Source organism: Solanum pennellii, chromosome 7 (genome assembly GCF_001406875.1).
Source record: "Solanum pennellii chromosome 7, SPENNV200".
Classification (NCBI taxonomy): domain Eukaryota; kingdom Viridiplantae; phylum Streptophyta; class Magnoliopsida; order Solanales; family Solanaceae; genus Solanum; species Solanum pennellii.
In genome coordinates this window covers 69,204,137-69,216,883 of record NC_028643.1, presented here as the reverse complement: position 1 = coordinate 69,216,883, position 12,747 = coordinate 69,204,137, and the positions used below count along the sequence as shown (strand labels likewise).

The 12,747-nt window shown below is 31.5% G+C and overlaps 1 protein-coding gene across 2 annotated transcripts; it reads right to left on the bottom strand.

Annotated features, from left to right (window-relative positions):
• Nucleotides 1–8,110: 8,110 nt before the first annotated feature.
• On the bottom strand, nucleotides 8,111–11,057 carry LOC107024440 (putative protein FAR1-RELATED SEQUENCE 10). Of its 2 annotated transcripts, none has more exons than XM_015225425.2 (4): nucleotides 10,921–11,057; nucleotides 9,527–10,786; nucleotides 8,992–9,435; nucleotides 8,111–8,898 (listed from the first exon to the last, which is right to left on the bottom strand). In XM_015225425.2, exons 2-4 carry the CDS (start codon nucleotides 10,559–10,561, stop codon nucleotides 8,293–8,295), a joined length of 2,085 nt encoding a protein of 694 aa, XP_015080911.1. In that variant the 5' UTR covers nucleotides 10,562–10,786; nucleotides 10,921–11,057; the 3' UTR covers nucleotides 8,111–8,292. The 2 variants fall into 2 exon arrangements, with proteins under 2 accessions (XP_015080911.1, XP_015080910.1); XM_015225424.2 differs by having other exon boundaries at nucleotides 9,527–10,517; nucleotides 10,921–11,054.
• Between the last annotated feature and the right edge of the window lie 1,690 nt (nucleotides 11,058–12,747).

The window sequence follows — 12,747 nt, the reverse complement described above, 5'->3', positions numbered from 1 at the left end:
TATATATATATATATATATATATTATATGAATATATGTTTTTATTGTTAAAAAAATTCTCTTTCTTTATATAAAAGAGTGGTTAAACTAAAAATTTTTTTACATCTTTTTACTCATAATTTATAAAGATATCTCATATAGATTAATTAGTATAATTATTGGTAGTTGTTCTTGGAGACAAAGTATAAATAATTAAATAAACTACTAATTTATAAATTAAATACTTGAGCATATTCCACATTTGTCATTTTTAATGTGCATAAATAAAATTAGTTTTCTTGGACAGTCTTGAACCTTACCTTTTAGCCCTAAACAATCTTTCATATCTCTTAAGTTATTAATATTAATCATAAAATTTCTTAAAGAAAGATTTCAGATCTTTTTTATGTTTAAACCTTGTTACTACTAATCAGAAAGTTTTGGATTATTCTAAAATTAGTATTATTAAAAAAAATTATCCCAGGTTGAGGATCTTGAGATTATTACAAATCTCTTTCTTAACTAACATAAAATAATCTTAAAGATACTTAGCCTTTTATAGTTGTGTAATACAAGTGATTGTGATATTTTTTTTGTTTCTTTGCTAGATTTTTAAGTGAATTAACTCGAATAGTTATTCACTCGACTAATAATCATTCGATATATAATATATGTATATCGATTAAAAAAATGAAATAGTAACACCTTGTTTGGATCGGTGTTGGTTCTTACATGTTGTATTGTATTAATATATAATGTTTGTTTTGATTGTTATTTAAAGTTAATTGTATCATATCGTCAAATTTCAAAATTCATTGTTAGGTAATAACAAAAAGATTCATTTTGTATGGCGATTGATTTGGCGGGATCGCGTCGTTATTTTGATATTTTCTTCTCATTTTGTCTTTATTTAATATTTAATAATTTTATTTTATCTTTACTATACCTTTCTATAGTAGCTCTACCATGTGTCCTGCTTTTCTGGTCAGTTTATCATTCAAATTATGGACGTGTGACATTCTGTAACGACAGAAAACAATACAGTATAGTCAAATGTTATATTCGTTGAAACAATATAATACAATATAATAAAATACATAACAAAACAATACGTACCAAATATTCGTGTTAGATCCTAATGTTTTGAAGTGCCTAATAAGAAGGAAGTTACAATGCAAATCAACTTGACCATGGCCTTTTTGGGTCTTGAGCTACATGACAATTTGAGTACTATTTGAGTCTATTAACACGCTCACAACACACACCACAATTATTTTTTTCCAAGTAGACTTTTCTATATTTGACATGGTCATCATATATACTATGTAACATATAGTAAATGAAATATTTATTATTTACCTAGTCCAAATTTCAACAAGGCTCATTGATAACAATAATCTAATATATCAGTTTGATTTTTGAGATAAGAGATTTTAGTTGGGGATAAATTCATAGAATTATTTTAGAAAAAGTGCAATTTAGATTCACATATAATATATTTTTTTCCAGATGTGGTCGCCAATAGCGCTATTTACAAAATGTGCTCACTATTTTACTTCGTGTTTTGGTGTAATTATTTGTTCCAAAATTAACAATCATGGAATCATTTTTATCACAATCATGATACTCCTATCCCTTCTGTGTATTTTTATTTGTCATGTTGCGACTTTCGAAAGTCAATTTGATTAATTTTCAAAGTTAAATTAGATGATATCAATTCGATATTTTAAACAAAAAATTTAGATATTTAAAACTATATGAAAAATACTACAAATTACATTCGTATATCAATATGATGAACAAAAATACATCTTAAAATGTTAGTTAAAGTTATTATAATTTGACTCTAAAAATAGAAATAATAACAACTAAAAATGGACGGAAGGATAGTTTATAGTACCACACTCTATATAAATAACAAATCCTGAATAATTAATTCAAGAATAAAAACAACAAGAAAATGACTCATTTGCCCTTCTCTAAGGTTTCCACAGTTTTTTTTTTAACAAATCCCAATTATTATAGACATATCTATATATAGTTTACCTTTTATTAGGTAAAACTTTAGAAGTGTAATATTTTATTTTTTTTCTTTGTTGGTATTGTTATCATATACAATTAATATAATTAGAATAAAGTGGGAGGATCCACATCTATATATTGAGAGACAAAATGACCAGACATGTCTCCCTAAAATTGATATTTGTATGGAAAAAGCAAACTAAAATGCCAACTAAATACCCAGATCTTCATCTCTGTAAAATTGGTTGTCCATAAATTGTGATGGAGTGGGTAATTGACACCTATATACAACAAGAAAAAAAATATATATATACAGCATAATGACAAGGTATATAGAATCAAATAAAATACTTTATCCTAACTATATTATATCTCTATTATTTGTGTAATCTAACACCTCCCTGATCTGACATTGGTCGTTTGTACTTCTACTACATATATATTAGTTAGAGTAATATATGTATTAATATGTATCTGATGTAGTTTACGTATATCTGGAATATATTCAAGATATAACAGAGTGAGATGAGCGAGATGGGAAAGAGGCAAAGAGATTTGTTATGCATCTCAAATACATGTGAATTCACTTTGATATAATATATCTAGAACAAATTATACTTAATTTTGATCTATGTATTTGAACGTAAATGGACACACCAAAATCTGGTAAGATACATGATATTGCAAACAAAAGTGTATCTAAGTAAGGGCAAAGGGTCAACAAAATTTGGCCGAAATTGTTGTTATAATACCAAACTTTACGGAGAACCTTTTATCCCATGCACTATTCAATAATATATTTTAAAGGTATATATGTGCACACGTGGACACGTTACTATTTATAATTATGCAATATTTTTTTACACCTTTAAAATACACTATTAAATAATGCAGGGGTAAAAGCCCTTTTTCCACAGTTTGGTACTGTTACAGCGATTTCGATCAAAATTCAATTTTTTTTCCCATTAACTTCTAAAGTAGTAAAATTTATGTAAGTTTCCTAAATTATTACTTACTATTTCTTTTTTTATTTTTTGAGAAAGAAATTATCCTCGTATTAGTAATACATTAATTTTTTTCGAGATATTATATGTCACAAAAATAAAGCATAGATTTTCAAGGATCTTTATGCACGTATTAAAGGTGTCGAGGTAATTTGAAAATCAACTTAAACCGATTGAACCTAATCGAAATGATTATTACTATTTTTTTCAAATAAAATTAATTAATTAATTTATATATATATATAACAAAAAACAAACCAAACCTACTATTATACCAATTTTTGACTATGCTAAGTAAATAAATCCTCATATTCTTCCTTTAATTGTTAACAACGTACGTACTTTTTAGATTATAATAAAGCTTATAATTATTTTATATAACGAATCAAATTTTGTAATAGCAATTCAACTATTAAATAATGTTTAAAGATCAGAGAAAAATCAAGATGGTCGAAAAATCTATATTTAGTTGCACACAATAAAATTATCAAAAATAATTAACATGATATAATTTTTTTAAAATAACCAACCATATCTGATATTTCATTGACACCCCTAACGCTACCAAACGTTACATTAATTATGCTTTAGTTATTTTTGCTTATATGGTCAATCTAATTAATTATATGGGGGAATATCTTTTATATGTCGAGATTTGTTTTATTTGAGATGAGGGTTATTTGAAAATAATGATAAACTCTCTATATATTTAATCCTTCTCGAATTTCACTTGTGGGTTTTCACTTTTCTACCTTCACGAGAGTGTGACAAGATCTACATAATTCTATCTTCCCAGACCTCACTTGTGGAATTGTGGAATTTCAATGAATATGTTGTTGCGTTGTATAACATTTGCAACTTTACCTCACTACAACAAAAATAACTTTTAGCAGCATTAAATATTGAAATTAATAAATAGCACTAAAGTCTTTATCGACGTTAGTTAAATGCCATTAGTATTAATGTCGTTAAAGACTTTAGGAACATATATAAAAATGCTAATTAACGCTAAAAGTATATATTTTAATTATAGCTAATTATCATTTTTGATGTAGTGTTTGATCAAATTATAAAACTACATCTCCTATTAACTTTGCATGCCTTGAGTTTTTTATTTTTCTAAATTTATGTTTTTGTTTTTTTGCCATGTATATCAAGGTTAATTAATCAATTCTTATAATAAAAGCAAAAAAGCTCCAATTCACGTGGCACTGTGTTTTTTTTTTTTTTTTTAATAAAAGAGATGACTTACATCTATCAAAATGCAAAGATGTACTTTAAACAGTCGAAGATCATCCACCTGTTTCTCTTTATTGCTATATACTCTTTCCGTTTCGTTTTACTTGACTCATTAAAAATAAATATTTCATTTTACTATCTATTAAAACAAATCAAGAGATTTTTAGTACTATACACTTCTAATTAAAACGTTCTAAAATGATGTATCATATCAACATGAATCAAGAAATATGAAATAGAGGCAGTATAAACAACTTAAATACATCAGCAAAAGATTGTGATAAATATTCGTTCATTCTTAATTACATGTTTCAGATTTGAGTCTTCTGGATATGGCGTCACCTTTGTTAAGAAGCGGTTTACCCTCAATATAGAACTTTCTGGTGCAAATCCAAATTTCATCAAAGCTTTAATGTGAGTACTAAACACCGAGCGTGAAAAAGACAACATTTCTAAGCAATAATTGGACACACTTCTAAGTTGATAATCATCACCAAAAAGTCCACAAGTTATACAGTTTTCACATTTGACTATAACTGTCCTCACAGAAGAAAGTAAAGATGAAAAGGACATATTTGGATATATTACCTCTTGTTCAACAATTTTGAGGGCCACTACCTAGTTTAGAAGTAGGATTTCAATTCAATTTTTCAAGTTTAGGCCACAGCTACCAACAACTCTAGGGTTCTGGTTATTACTGTTATATATACACTCAAGGCTCAAAGATGTGGCTTAATGGACAATGACTTTGAGTGAACAGTAATGTGGGACCAACAACAACAACGTACCCTGTGTCATCTTACAAGTGGGGTCTGTAGAGGGTAAGAATAGATATAGACAGTACAGTCTTACTCTGATTTGGTTCCTAAAGATCGTCGGGTCAAGTAAGAATAATAAATCAAGTATGAAAAAGGATCTACAACAGTGAAGCAGTATCTAGCATAAACAAGAAAGTTACTTGATACATGTACTAACGAGATATAAAACATGGTGGACAAAGTTATCCGATACCTATATGCTAGTAAGAGATAACAGATGCCCCATGAAATAGTTTAAATGAGTGCTAAGCTGACTCGTACACCATCGTTATCAAAAGCAAAAAAGAACTACCTTCATTTAGCTAGTAGCTCAACAACTTGAAGATTTTCATCCTTATGCATTCAGAACTTGAGTCAATATTATTGTCAAGCAGTTCTACTTGTAACACTCTAATAAATGCTTACAGAACATATTCAATATCCATGCAAATCTGATTCATAATAATGTACAAATAGCAATCTCACTACCCAGAAAAGTAGTTCAAAATGCAATGGACAAAGAAAAACATGGCTATAATCAAATCAGAAAGATACAAATTTAAAAAATAAGTATCCTTTCTTTCAGCATCTTGGTGAATACAAGTACAAGATTATTTTCATAAGACACTTAGCAGAGAACAAGATAAGAATAATCACATAATCAGGAAATTACACTAGCCGAAATGGCATGGGAAAACAAGTCGAAGCAGAGGAATAATTTCGAAGAGATAGTATTTCAATCCACCGCTTTGCAAAAAGCAAAACATCAAAGAAATCATACTCAATGCCAGTTGATTTTTGATCAGCTGTTTACTGAATCTATACATAAATACATATATAAGCTTTCCATATATAACACTAACCCAATCTGGCACCTTATTTAAAGCTTATTTTCATTTTTCTAAGCTATAGCCTATTGATATCTTGTAATTCTCGCAGGTCGGAAGGACGAAAGAAGCATAATGTCCTCCATGTAACAACAACAACATGCCTAGTGTAATCCCACAAGTGGGGTCCAGGGAGGGTAGTGTGTACCAGACCTTACGCCTATCTTGAAAGGTAGAGAGATTGTTTCCAATAGACCCTCGGCTCAAGGAAAAGCATATCAAAGCATAAAAAATATTAAAAAAAAGAAAATTATATGAGAGCAGAAGCCAATGTTCTCCACGTACTAGAAAGAAAAATGTTTTGTTACAGATGTTAAATCTGCATATGCTGAAAGGTACTTGAAACATGGTATCTATCTAGATAACAAACATGTCACGGTCAGCTTATATTTGACTGAAACTCTATGCTCTAAAAAGTTCCTCCAACTCTACAGTGCACATGAAATAATTGCATTCAATTCAAGCATACAGAAATTACTTCTCATGACTGCCGCTTAATTAGAGAAAGAAACAAAGACAAGCATATGATAGAGTACCACACAAGGTTTTTTGGTTAGTTATAGAGAAAAAAACAATTTCATATTAAATATATAAATGTCATACATGATATGTATGAAGGACCCGTCACAAGTGTGAAAACAATAAGTGACACGGATAAGTTCCTCGTAACAGTGGGTTTGCACCACGGGTCGACATTGAGCCTCAACTTGTTAAACTAGTTATGGATGAGCTAACCAACAAAATATAAGATGAGGTCGCATGATGTATATAATTTGTTGATGATATTCTGTTAATTGATGAAACTAGCTGAAGTGTCAACCAAAAGGTTGAACTATGGATAAGCACTTTATAGAGAAAAGGTTTTAGGATATTTAGAAGTAATACTGAATACATACATTGATTGTGGTGCCAAAATGCAAACAATTTAGATATCTAGGCTTGTTAGTTCAAGAGAATGAAATGATAGACAAAGATAATACACATAGGATTAAAATTGAATGGTTGAAGAGGAAAAGTACTACCGGAGTGTTATATCATAGAAGGAAGCTTACCAAAGTGAAAAGTAAGTTCTATAGAATATCTATGAGACTAACAATGTAATATGGTAGAGAATGTTGGGTCGTTAAGCCCAACGTATCCACAAGACGAGTATTGCAGAGAAATGAATGATAAGATGGATGTACAGTTTATATATGATTAAAAATTACCACAATATCCAGAAGATTCAAGTAGCACATATTGAGGATAAAATGCAAGAAGGTCGCTCGAGATGGTTTGGATATGTTCTGAATCTACCTACAGATACATCAGGCTGTATCTGTAAAACTACGGTACGTGAAAAATCACATGGGAGGAATACCTACTAATGCTTGGTACCGACACAGACTTAGCTAAAGATATGGCACAATGGAAGAAAAAGATCCATATAGGTGATAGCTATTAATTTAGTTTGATGATATATAATGAGCTTAAATGAAGAAGTGAGAATTCATAAAGCCGACCCCAACTTGTTTGGGAATGAGAGTAGATGTTGTTCTATAGTGTACTCTTTAAATGTTAATCCTCTTTCATCAAGCTAAAATGAGTATGAATACACAAGCATGAAAAGTAAACAAAGCAGAATGCATACCAGGAAAAGAAAAAGTGTTGTTACCAGCAACTACCTAGCAAATAGTTTGAAAGCAAATTTCGAAGTTCTGAAAGAATATCATTTTAACTACCTAATATGGAAATGAACAACTATATTGCAAAAGAAAAGACATGAAAACATTAAATATTCTATATGACTTACCTCTGCAAGTTCTCCACTCATTTACAGAAAACCATTGACCAAGAAACACACCAATCCCTGAACAACTCCTGTTTAATTTTTCAGTACAGAGAAACTTTCAGGACATCAGCAACACCATCATTACAGGGCTTCCATCAATGAAGCTTATTTTGCAGTTAGGAAATTCAGATCAAGTAAAGGAGAATAATTATTCCAGCGAGTAACGTTAATTTGTTAAATTGGTAAATAAATCAAAAAACAAAGGATTCCCACACGTGAAATCACTGTCAAAGGAAATGTACATGGTGACATGATACTTTTTGTGACTTTCATGCATTTCTATTCAGCCATATTAGTCAACTCTATAGAAAGCAAAGAGAAACAAAATATTCAAAAGTAAGCCTGCAGAAAATTAAGAAAAAATGTTTTTTAATTACTCTCTGTGGTTCCACGTTGATACTGTAACTTTTTTTGCTCTACAAAGTAAATAAATTCTTGCACATTCATGCCTAAGTTCTTTCTCAAATGTACCTTCGCAAAAGATTTAGTTCCCTAATATTGCTAAATAAGCCACCAGGCAAAACATCATAAGTGCTACAGTTCACTAACACTGATAGGTGCTGAACTCGCAGCAACTTCATCTACAGTAGGCATTTTCTGTACATGCTCAAGGAGCTGTTTGAGCTCTCTATTAACATAATTAAAACGCTGCTTAGAGATAAATGATTCTGAATATAGACTTCCACTAAGAGCATGGAATACTTGAGAATACTCATTAGCACTACTTTGAATGAATGAATCATCCAGGGGAGCTAAGGAACTCTCTGGTCTCCATCTAAGTGGAAAATATTTTTCTGGGACTTGAAAGTAGTTCTTAGATACTAGCACTCGAATCGAATGGCGGCACAAAATGCCGGAGTGCTCAAATTCCTTACAAGAGCAGTGAACTTGCTCATCTTCATGAATCCAAATAACAAGACACTCTGCTTCCATTTTCTTGTAGTGCCTCACAAGATATGTACTATTAGCCATTTCTGTTATTGCATATTGCATAGACAGCATAACCTCATGCTGCATGATATTGAAGGCATAAGGCGTAAGAATACTCCTTGCATGTTCTTCAAGAGGCAGGCAAGTCTTAGCAGGCATATAAAGTTGCTTTTCCTTCTTGTGATTCCCAAAGTTGCACACCAAACCAACCTGTGGTGGTTTAAAATGTGCAGAATTTTTAATCAAATCATGTACTAGACATGTCAATAAAAGCAAAGCCAAGTAGTTATAACTGTTCTGTACCTGCTGAAAGAATAATAGTAAGCTTGATTGAGGGCTCAAGATATTCTTCATGAATGTCTCTACCAATTTCCAATACTCAATGCTCATTGTTCGAGCCAGGAAAAAGTTCCGCATGTAAGAAATTTGCCAGGATGCTCGATAAGAGAGAAGAAGAGCGATGTGCTTATCTGAACCAAGTCCAAACCGAGCAACCAGTTGATTCCATTGATGCTCAAAGTCCTCTACATTTTCCAGTCGACATAACATATCAAACTCAGATTTAAAATCTGGATACTGTAATCCAAGAGGCAAGGAGAACCAACTAGATAATTTTGAGAGAACTTGCCATATACATATAACATGCTTAGTGGTAGGCATCTCGCTTGCTATAGCATCTCTTAGCCCTGAATCTATATCAGTCACGATCGTCTGAGGTTGCCTCCCTCTCATGAATCGAACAAAAGACTGCATAAAGGAAATACCAACCATTAAGATAAATGTGATTATGGATGCAAAAAAAAAAGAAAAAAAAACACTGAAGCTTTCTTGTCCTAACCTGTAAGGCCCAAGAGAATGATTGTGATGTCTCATCTTGCAGCAGAACACATCCAAGAAAAAGTGCATTCCCATGATTGTCAATTCCAAACCAGACACCAAATAGCATATTATACGTGATAGAGCGGTATGTAGTGTCAAAAATGACAGCATCACCAAAAAACGAATATGCTTGAAGTGAGTGTCCATATGACCATGCGATGTTTTCCACTCTGCCATTTTCATCAGTAGTAAAGCTGTAAACAAACCCCTCATCCTTTTGTTCTGATGCTTTGCAAGCCTCAAGAAGCTCCGACAGATCATTTTCTCTTTTCTCTGTGATCAAAGCATCATTCTCCTGAACAGTTTTCTTACACGTCCTGACAAAATTTCTGACATCTTTTTCTATAAAAGGCAACTGCCCCGGTTGAACTCCTTTTTCTAATTCCAGCACTTTCACTATCCGATTGACAGGAAACCCAGCTTTGGACAGCAAAAGAATCCGTTCCTGGTCAGCCTCTTGGATTTTTCGGTAAGCGGGAAGTAGTCGAACTTGATCATCTTCCAATAATTCATGATTATGAACATTACTAAACTGAGAAACATACCATTGTGCTACACCATCAACAATTTCTTTTGTCAAGTACAGCTTCGCATCACATCCACACCTTACTGATTTCCTATCCCTAGGATGTTCCACATTAGCCTTCTTCCTTGGTTGATTGAATCCAGATCGGTAACACACAAAATCCCTTCTATAAATCCCCAAATTTTGGCTTTCTGTTGAGCGTGCTTTCCTAATAGAAAACCCATTCTTCCTAGCAAAGTTGCTATAATATTCAAATGCTTCGTCATCACTTCTAAATATCTGCCCAACGTATGGAGTAAAGACAACATCTTGGGACGAAGACGATGCTGTTTCACTCTTTGTCATTTGAGAAACATTTGCTATGTGATCATCTCCATCAGCTTTAATGTAACACTTCCAATCTCCACAAGGGCATTGCTGTCTCCTAATCCATATGTTATTCAATGGCTTTGGTGCAATAATCTCCATAACAATACTCTAAACCCACTAAAAAGATCCTCAATTTATGATTCTCAAAAGCAAACCAACACTCATGGGTTCAACAAAAACCAAGAGAGATCAAAATTACAGTCATCACAACAAAAAAGAAGAACCCCAACTTCATTTCAAGAACGAAAACAACATTTTAGCCCAGAAATCTCAAGTTCAACTACTAATTTCACCGGGAATCGAAAATCTTGAATTGGGTGTCAGCTATATGAGTAGAGAATGATAAATTACAAGGGAAAATAGATAAGTATTGAGTAGAATCAGCTTTCAATTGCACAATTAAAACGAGAAAACAAAAAACCAATTCAAATATGATGAATTATGAAGAATTTGCTTACCAAATGTCAAAAAGTTGCAATCTTTGTAGATAAAAATAGTACGAACAACTCCACTCTTTGACATTTTTCTTCATTCTTTCAGCAGAAATCTGTTTTTGTTTTTGTTTCTTTCCTATAATTTTTAAGGAAGTCAAAAGCTATACATAAGATGGGAAAGAAAAACATACTGAAAAAATTTATATATGGGAAAAGCTAAAATATGCCGCTAAACTTTTCGAAAAGTTTTAGATATATTTCGTTTAAAGTTTGGTTTATATATATCTTCGTCGTTCAATTTTTGGTCTACATATGCCTGAAGGTTAGTTGGCCAACTCGAAATATTTAACTCATTTTACTTTTATTTAAATGCCAAATATATTTTCCACGTCATTTTTATATATTATCACTTGACATTTATATTCAAGAGAAAGATTCAAATATGTACCTAAACTATTCGAAAAGGTCTAGATACATCTCCGTTTAAAGTTTTGTCCATTTATATCCTCGCCTTTCAACTTTTGGTCTACATATGCCTTTATGGGCGTTAGTTGGTCAACTTGAAATATCCAACTCATTTTACTTTTTTTTAAATGCCAAATGAATTTTCCACATCATTTTTATATATTATCACTTGACATTTATATTAAAAGAGAAAGGGGTCTTTTATGCCCCTAACTATCCAACCTAATTTTAAAACACATATACGATCCGTCTTTTAAATAATTTATATGACGCGACCTCGCTTTTTTAAATAACCTTTGATTAGGGCATAATTGAACCATTTAAAAGGCGAACACTATCGTGCTCTGATTGGAACCACCGAGGAATCGATGGGACGACAGCTGAAGAAAAAGGAAGTCGAGGTTTGAAAAAGCATTTCGGTGCAACGAAGAGCTAGAGGCGCAAGCCTGGCAGGCAAGGGCTAGAGCGGAGGAATTCACCACAACAACGTTACAAGCACAACTGCAAACTGCAGCAGGCAATGATGATGTAAATAACAGAATAATTCATACGTATGAGTCAGATTAGGGGCATAATTGAACCATTTAAAAGACGGTCGTATATGTGTTTTAAAATTGGGTCGGATAGTTAGAGGCATAAGTGACCCCTTGCTCTTTTAATATAAATGTCAAGTGATAACATATATAAATGATGTGGAAAATCCATTTGGCATTAAAGAAAAGTAAAATGAGTTGGATATTTTGAGTTGAACAACTAACGCCCATAAGGGCATATGCAGACTAAAAGTTGGACGCGAGGGTATAAATGGACCAAACTTTAAACGGGGTACATCTAGATCTTTTGAATAGTTTAGGAGTTTCCCTTTAATATAAATGTCAAGTGATAATATATAAAAATGACGTAGAAAATTCATTTGGCATTCAAGAAAAAGTAAAATGAGTTGGATATTTCGAGTTGACCAACTAACAGCCATAAAAGCATATGTAGACCAAAAGTTGGACGGCAGAGGGTATGAATGGACCAAACTTTAAATGGGGGTATATTTAACCCTTTTCCCTTTATATATTTGTAAATTGTGTAAAAATATATGAGTTAAATAGTTATATAATCATATTATATTATAAGTGGAAAGATTCAAAGCTCAAAGTTGAATTACCATTTTACCCTTATATTAAAATAATTAAATAAATATTATGAAATATAATTAAATATTTAATAAATAACTCATTTAGATTGGTGCATGAATCAAATTCACATTAATAATTAATTACTCTATTGTAAAAATCAGAAGTATTTGAAAAGTTTTTCCATTAAATAAATTTGATATGGACTAAAACCATTGAACTAATTTAATGCAAATATATTATCTACTCAAAGATCATCATA

What these genes read in the sequence shown, in the direction of transcription:
- LOC107024440 (XM_015225424.2), bottom strand. Translation starts at nt 10,994, where the DNA reads ATGAAGAAAAATGTCAAAGAGTGGAGTTGTTCGTACTATTTTTATCTA. An exon ending in CATTCTCTTGGGCCTTACAG is followed by an intron (nt 9,436 to 9,526) that starts GTTAGGACAAGA and finishes TCCTTTATGCAG; the next exon opens with TCTTTTGTTCGATTCATGAG. An exon ending in TACTATTATTCTTTCAGCAG is followed by an intron (nt 8,899 to 8,991) that starts GTACAGAACAGT and finishes AAACCACCACAG; the next exon opens with GTTGGTTTGGTGTGCAACTT.